The following is a 7,913-nucleotide window of genomic DNA, read 5'->3' as shown; positions in this document are numbered from 1 at the left end:
AACATGCCTTTACTGGTGAGATCACTGATACAAGGGGCTTTCAAAAGGGAAAAATGAGTTTGTCTGATGTTTCTCTGGAGGTTCTCATATGCTTCCACTGCTTTATTCCGTGACAGACTTACAACTGTGATGATCAAAACCCAAATTCATAAACTAGAGCACTTTCTTTCTTGCCAGGATCATTCCACAGACAGTTTGCAGGGGCTGTGTGGTGGTCTCAGGTAGGCTGAGCCCTGCAGGGTGCAGGGCTGACAGGGTGGGTAAGGCCTTGTGCCATGCTGCCAGGTGCCTCCTCCACCTGGAGCTTCCCCCTTTTCCCACAAAAAAATCCAGGGTTGTTCACTACTTTTTCACAGCATCTGGAAAACACTTCTTTTTTTTTTTTGTCAGAAACATCTCTTGGATTTGAAGTTCAAAAACACGTTTTACCTGATCAAGAGTCTTCAGCCCAAGCAGAGCCCATGACAGGGGCTGTCACCACTGGGTGCCTCCAGCCGGGCAGAGGCAGCGACCCGGGCCAGAGGGGCCCCGGGAGCACCAGGAGCAGCAGGAGCAGCACCAGGAGCAGCAGCAGAGGCAGCAGCAGGGGCCTCTGTCACTAGAGCGGGTCCCCAGCAGTGTCCCTGTGCCTCCACCGGGGTCACTTTTGCCGGGAGCCGGGCTCAGCCCGGGCCGGGCACTGCCGGGGCAGCTCCGGGGGAGCCCGAACCCTGTCCCGGAGCCCGGGAACACCGCATCGCCCCCAGCCCAGCGCTCTGACACTCTGCTGTCACTCACCTTGTTTTTAGGAGCCGAATTCCTCCTGTGCCCCGTCGTGCCGAGCCCCGGCGGTGCCGGGCGCTGCTGGAGCAGCCCCGAGCTCCGTGATGTGAGTTAATTATAGCCCGTCCTGCGCCGGCAGCCTGAAAGCACTCCTGCCAGTGATTTATTTAAACACCGATAAATTATACATTTCTTTAGTAATTCATGTGAAAATTATTTGAAGTCAACATCACAATCCTCTCCGGTGCTCTCTCGTGGTGAAGGCTCTGTCAGACAACGCTTCCATCCTCTTCCCTTTATCTGCTTCTCGTGGCTCTGGGTTACCTGCGGGTCGAGAGGAGCGAGGGGGCTCCTGGAGCACCCCCAGCTGCGGCTGTCGGCACCCAGAGGGAGCTGGCTCTGACTTTAAACAGCCTGAGCTCTCCTGCTGTGGGATGGGACTGAGCCTTCCCTCTGTCCGTGCTCCCCGGCCAGCCCCGTGCCCCTGGCTGCAGCAGCAGCGTGTCAGGATGCAGAGCTGCTGCTCCGGGGCACTGCAGGGCCAGCACTGCTCCTGCTCCCACGCTCGAGGCACCTTTGCTGGGCTGGGAACAAATACCCTTCCCTGAGCCAGAGGGTGAGACTGGGGCAGCCCAACGTGTCAGCGTTGTCCTTCTGTCCCCCCAAGACTGCCCTGAGAAGATACAGATGTTTCACTTGTTGATTAGCAAAAACATTAGGAGACCTACTGTTTCAGGGCATGAATAATTAATGCCTGTTCCTCATTAACTTCTTGTGGCACAGTCCTGTTAGATGCATTTAGATGTATTTCTGAATTAGGAGCAAATATAACCAGATGCCTGGCAGCTGAGTGTTCTGTTCCACCTGTGGAAAGCACTGCCCCACTGCTCCCATCCTCTCTGGCAGGAAGGGGGGAGTTTGTTCTGATCAAGGACTGATGTGTCCTTTATTGCAGCTTTAATTACAGTGAAGGATGCATTTAAAAAATTCTATAATTCATGTATACTACAAGTGAGTAAAGGATGCCACTCCCAAGAGAGTGGCCTCCTGTTTTGCTGGGATCTCAAATCAAAACCTTGCTTCCTGAAAAATGCAAAACTAAGTTGATGAGCTTTCCACCTGCTGCTGCTGGACAAGGCTGCTTGTCCTGCCCCATCACCCAGCACAGCAGAGCTGCAGCACAGCCTCAGCACTTCTTGTGTTCTAACGGGGCCACAATGCTCTGCTAGTGCCAAAGGCTTTGGGCTTTGGTCTGGGATTAACACCCACAAACACCCCCTGAGCCCTGGAGCCACCTGTGCCACCAGCTGAGGCCAAGGACCTGCCAGGGCTGTGCTTGCCAAGAGCCCCTTTGCAGCCAGCAAATCTGCTTGGATTTTAACTACACAAGAGGAGAGAAAGTACTTCTGACTTAATCTGAAGCGATGCACAGACCCCATGGGTTTGTGTGGGGTGGCCCTCACTGTGCTCCTGCCAAGTGCTCCCTGCCTGCAGAGGAAGCCTGTCCTTGCTGTGATGCCACTGGCAGCTGTGCTCTTTTAAACACTTTCCATCCCTTCCTCACCTGCACTAAAAGCTCCCCAGAGCGATGGGACCTGCCCTGGTCCCTCCCTTTAACCCTCCAAGTTCTGCCAAACTCCCTTTCAGGCCCCAGGGTTCCACACAAGGCACAGTCCAACTCGAGCTGCTCTCCCCAAGCCCGTTCTCCCAGGCCTGCAGTGGGACGGGCTCCACAGAAGCAAGAGCTCTGGAGGTCACTCTGCAGACCCAGAGGAAGTGTCAGTGCAGCCCTTTCCTTTGGAAGCCAGACACTGCCTCAGCAGCAGACAGCTTCTGTAACTTAGCAACTTTTTTTTTGCTCTGTTAAGGTGGGTTCTTCAATCTCCTTAATGAATAAGAGAATCAGGCCAGGTAATTGATGCTTGGCCATTTAGCTGATGAATAATTGACTGTCTGGGTAACTCGAGATATTTCCTCGATCAGATTGTGCAGTGGAACAACTGCATCACCCATGGTGCAGCATGGGGTGCTGGAAATGTGCTCTGCAAGCTCAGGCTCTAGAGGAACCTTCCAGAGTCAGCTCTAGCCCTCTTCCTCCACGTGGAGCAGGCACAGGAGCTCATGCAGTGGGCCCATGGAACCTCCTGAGGTCCAGCAAAGCCTGGGGATGATCCCTTCCAGCACAAACCATCCCCTGATTCTATGGTTTTGGTAACTGGCTGCATTTTAGCAACAGAAGTTATTTTATCACATAAACCTTGACTCAGGTCTGGAAACAGGATTTCTTTTCCAGATCCACAGTGAAGACAAACACAAGGGCACAACAATGAGACCTGGCCAGGCCTCGAGGTGAGCAGGGGAAGGGAGCCAAGCCTCCAGAGCAGGAGCAAAGGGCTGAAGGTGCAGGGAGCTGTCCCTGAGGGAGCTGTGTGTGCTTCAGCTGCCTCACAGCAGACGCTGCAGCACACAGAGGAGCTGGGCGTGCAGGACATCGTGTGCTTGCTCTGAACAGCAGCTGAAGAACATCCAAAGAGGTGAGCTCTGTCAGCTTGGTGACTGTAACACATCGTGCTGCCCCCAGCCCGTGGCTGAGAGGGTACCAGCAGGAATTGTGGATTAAATAACTCATGGTTTTATCTCAGGAAACTTTCACAAACTTTCACAGGACATCACTCCTGTGTCAGCATGTACTGCATATTTTTTAAACTACATGGAGTTCATACAATGAAACCTAGAACCTATTGGCACCACTCTGTCTTGAGCTTTGAATTAAAATCGAAATAAGAACAGAATATTTTGATGTATTAAGAAAATTGGTAACAATCCATGAACTGTGACAAAGGATAAAATAGCACATGTTTTAATCTGACTTTTGCCTTCAGATTTCCAGTGAGTCACCAGCAATGTTTCATCAGAGTATGGGTTTGGGTTTTTTCTTCCAGAAATGTCATTAATTATTTACCAGTAGGTGAATGATCTCTGAAATCTATTGCAGTGACACCTCTGAGTCTGCAGACAGTTTCTGATGGCAAACCATCTGGGCTCCTTTAACTTGTTATTGTTTATCCTTTGGACTCCTCTCCCGCGGCTGTAAGGTGTAACGGCAGCAGACGGGGCCAGGAGCATCAATATTTCACAGCATTAATTAAAGGGAGCTCAGCAGCTGCATTGCCCAGCCCGGCTGCCTGCGGGAGGGGCGGGCAGGACCGTGCCTGGGGCGGGGGCCGGGAGAGCTGTCCCGGGACGGGCCGGGACAGGGACCCTCTGAGCTGGGACAGCGGGTGATGCTCGGCGGTGGCAGCGACCACGGGACCGGCAGCAGGAGCGTGCGGGGTCCCGGCAGCCTCTCCTCGCCTGGGAGAGAATGAGGCAACAGCAGAGGGACGGAAAAGCTGCCAGTGTGCGAGCAGCCTCGGAGCCGGGCCGGGGAGCCGGACTCTGGCGCTAGTCGGGCTCTGCACCCGCCCTCCGCATCTTCTTGTTTACTGGCACTAAATAAAGGTTAAAACCAAAACAAAACAAAGGCCTGAAATTTATCCCTCTATTAATTACTTCCAGCAAGCAGGGCCGCCTTTAAAGCGGTGCCACTTCAGATAAAACTTTCATGCAGCTATTTAGGGCCTCTGAAATATAAATGATTTCCTTTAAATGTTTTATCATAAATCAGGGCAGGCAGCTTCGCCACAACGCGCCGGTTCCCCCCGGTGGGAGGGAGCCGCTAGCCCGGCCCGGCCCGGCCCGGCCCGGGAGCAGGACGGGAACAGGAACAGGACGGGAGCGAGGAGGGCGAGGAGGGGGTCGGAGCGGGTCGGAGCGGGTCGGAGCGGGTCAGAGCGGGTCGGACCGGGTCGGAGCGGGTCGGAGCGGGTCGGAGCGGGCCGGAGCGGGTCGGAGCGGTCAGAGTCGGTCGGAGCGGGTCGGAGCGGGTCAGAGCGGGCCGGAGCGGGCCGGAGCGGGCCGGAGTGGGCCGGAGTGGGTCGGAGCGGGTCGGAGCGGGTCAGAGTGGGTCGGAGCGGGTCGGAGCGGGCCGGAGCGGGCCGGAGCAGGGCGGCCCCGCCGCCGGCGCTGTCCGCGGTGCTGCTGCCGCGCTCCCGCCCCGCCGCCGCCGCTCCCCGCCCCGCCGGGCCGGCCCGACCCGCGGTGGGAGCCCCTTCCAACCCGAGCCGCTCCTTGACCCTGCGATCCGGGCTCGCTGCGTGTGTCCCAAAGGAACCCGTTTCACCGCAGCAGCAGCGCTTCTCTTCTCTGCCCGCCGTCAGAGCCAGTACGTTTGTCAGAAACCAGAGAGCAGCTCTCCGGCTCTTGGTCCGTGTTTGCCGAGGCTTATTGGACTTGGAAACTTTAAATCTCGGAGTAGGTTTTATTTCTGCTTAAGAACTTCGAATTTTGCGAAATATTTGCATCTCTGGTGCCTCAAAGCACAGTAACGTCTGAAGATGTGTGAAGACTGGGAGAGCAGAAATGAAAGGGCGGCTCAGCAGCAGAGCGATGCCAACTTCAGAGCCGCTTTCCCGGGGTGGGTGTGCGGAGTCAGCCCGCGGGGTTTGCCCACGGGGAAACGCCCGCTCCTCCCTGTTCCCCCGGGACCTGCCGGCCGAGGAAGAGCGGGGTTCGAGCGGGGCTGCGAGCCGCTCCCGGCGCCGCGCGGTGCCGGACCCCGAGCGGGGCTGGGGCGGCGGGCCCGGGGGCACCGGAGGGTCTCCCGCCGGTCCGTGCCGGTCCGTGCCGGTCCGTGCCGGTGCCGCAGCACGCGTGCGCGCCCCGGGCGGGCGGGCGGGCGGCTGTAAGATGAGCGAGGGGGCGCGGGGGGGGCGGGAGCTCTGCCACCCAACCCCGCCGGCTCGGGCAGTGCCGAGGGCAGACGCAGCCCCGCGCCCATGCCCGGGGCCCGCCGCCCGCGGGCCGCGCCGAGATGATGGCCATGGACGCCAAGCAGCCCTTCGCCGTGCCCGCCGCCCTCCAGGAGCCCAAGTTCCCCGGCCTGCACGCCGGCAGCGAGGCGATGCGCAGAGTTTGCCTCCCGGCCCCGCAGGTACGTGGATGCAGCGCAATTGCCGCTCCGAGCCACATTTTCTGACAGGCACCGGGGTAATGTTTTTTTCATGTCGGCAGCAGCATCGCGCGTCGCGGCCCCGCGCCCCCCCGTGCCCGCCCCGATCCGCGCCGTGCGGAGCGGGGCCGCTGTCTTCCTATTAATTTTTATGACCTGAGCTCCGGGGAGGACCCGCGGTGCCGGGGCCGGTTTTTCAGGCGGAGATGACAGAATTCCCCACTGACCTCGCCATGCGTGCTCTTGCTCGCAGCTGCAGGGCAATATATTTGGGAGCTTCGATGAGAGCCTGCTGGCCCGCGCCGAGGCGCTGGCGGCCGCGGACATCGCCCCCCACGCCAAGGGCCACCACCTGCACCCTCACTTCAAGCCCGACGCCGCCTTCCACGCCATGAGCGGCGTCCCCTGCGCCGCCGCCGCCCTCCCGCACCCCGCCGCCCTCGCCGCCCACCCGCACCCGCTCCCGCACCCGGCGCTGGACGGCGCCGACCTGCTGGAGCACCTGTCGCCGTCGCTGGCCGTGGCGGGGCTGGCCGAGCCCCCCGCGCTGCCCGCCCCGCTGCCGCCGCCGCCGCTGCCCGCCGCCGCCGCGGGACCCCTGCCCGTGCCCGCGGGCGCCCCGGGGGCTCCCGCGCCCGCCGCGGACCCGCGGGAGCTGGAGGCGTTCGCCGAGCGCTTCAAGCAGCGGCGGGTGCGGCTGGGGGTGACCCAGGCCGACGTGGGGGCGGCGCTGGCGGCGCTGAAGCTGCCGGGCGTGGGCTCGCTCAGCCAGAGCACGATCTGCCGCTTCGAGTCGCTGACGCTGTCGCACAACAACATGACGGCGCTGCGGCCGGTGCTGCAGGCCTGGCTGGAGGGCGCCGAGGCCGCCCGGCGCGCCCGCCCCGCCGGCCCCGAGCCGCCGCCCGGCGCCGAGCGCAAGCGCCGGCGGACCTCGATCGCCGCGCCCGAGCGGCGCTCGCTGGAGGCGTACTTCGCGCTGCAGCCGCGGCCCTCGGCAGAGAAGATCGCGGCCATCGCCGAGAAGCTGGACCTCAAGAAGAACGTGGTGCGCGTCTGGTTCTGCAACCAGCGCCAGAAGCAGAAGCGCATGAAGTACTCGGCGGTGCACTGACGGCCCGGCCCCGACACCCGGGACGGGACGGGGATGGACGGGACGGACCGCCCTGAGCGCCCCCCGCCCCGCCCCGCCCCGCCCCGGCCCGGCCCGGCCCGGCCCGGCTCGGCTCGCCTCGCCCCGCCAGCCCGGGACAGAAGCCCGGCGGGCGCGGAGCCGGGGAGCGGAGCGGCGCGGCCGGAATTCCGCGGGTCCCCGGTCCGCGTTGGCGGCGGGCGAGGCAGAGCCGCTCCCGCCCCGTCCCGCCGCTCCCGCCGCTCGCTCCGTCCCGCCGCGGCCAGCGAGCCCCGCTCCCTAATAAAGCTTTATTTTTCAACCTGCCGGGACGTGTCGTTCCTCGCCGCCCCGCGCCGCAGCGCCGACGGGAATACCCGAAATAACCTGAACGAGCAATCGCACCCTCGATAAACGCCCCTGAGCGGGGCTTCGCCCCCCGGGCCCCGCGCCGCCCCCGCCCCGGGCAAACGGAAACATCCCCCCACCCAAACCGATGCCGGGTTCGTTTCTGAATGTGTTCAGGAGCGGGAAAGGGCTTTTATTTGCGATTCCCAGAAGCACCTTAACGATTAAAGATTAATGTTGGAAGCGTGAGCCTCCTCTGGATATTCCACTTTAGCATTTCAATGAGTGACAAACATCGAACTTGAGAACCGGGTCTCGTCCTCCTCCCCCGCCAGGAAACGATCTCACGAAGTCACCTTTTCCTCGCGGGTAACTCGCTCTCACCGCGTTTTCCCAATCATCCTCAGTGATTTTTCCCCAGTCAAATGCCCTTTAACAAAAACTGCCCTTATGCCATTGCATTATATTGTGGGCTCTGAAAATTTAGAATCAGGGCGACGCAATAATAATTGCCTTCCTCATTATAAAGGCATCTCCGACGGCATCTTCCCCCGCAGCTGCGGATTCCAGGCCCGTGTTTTCACAGGTGAGATGTGCCTTTATCCCTTCCCTCGTTCTCGTGTGTGTCCGGGAGCTGCCCCC

At 60.7% G+C, this 7,913-nt stretch overlaps 1 protein-coding gene across 1 annotated transcript; it reads left to right on the top strand.

The window, feature by feature from the left end:
• Positions 1-5,604: 5,604 nt before the first annotated feature.
• Positions 5,605-7,048, top strand: POU4F3 (POU class 4 homeobox 3). Its single transcript, XM_064387893.1, has 2 exons — positions 5,605-5,794; positions 6,066-7,048. The coding sequence occupies exons 1-2, from the start codon at positions 5,675-5,677 to the stop codon at positions 6,924-6,926; spliced, it is 981 nt and encodes a 326-aa protein (XP_064243963.1). The 5' UTR covers positions 5,605-5,674; the 3' UTR covers positions 6,927-7,048.
• The last annotated feature ends 865 nt before the right edge of the window (positions 7,049-7,913 follow it).

Source organism: Passer domesticus, chromosome 13 (genome assembly GCF_036417665.1).
Source record: "Passer domesticus isolate bPasDom1 chromosome 13, bPasDom1.hap1, whole genome shotgun sequence".
NCBI lineage: Eukaryota > Metazoa > Chordata > Aves > Passeriformes > Passeridae > Passer > Passer domesticus.
This window is presented reverse-complemented; position numbering and strand designations above follow the sequence as displayed.

Excerpts from the sequence above, each read along its gene's own strand:
- POU4F3 (XM_064387893.1), top strand. The coding sequence starts at position 5,675 with ATGATGGCCATGGACGCCAAGCAGCCCTTCGCCGTGCCCGCCGCCCTC. Across the intron at positions 5,795-6,065 it reads TTTGCCTCCCGGCCCCGCAG|CTGCAGGGCAATATATTTGG; the intron begins GTACGTGGATGC and ends TCTTGCTCGCAG.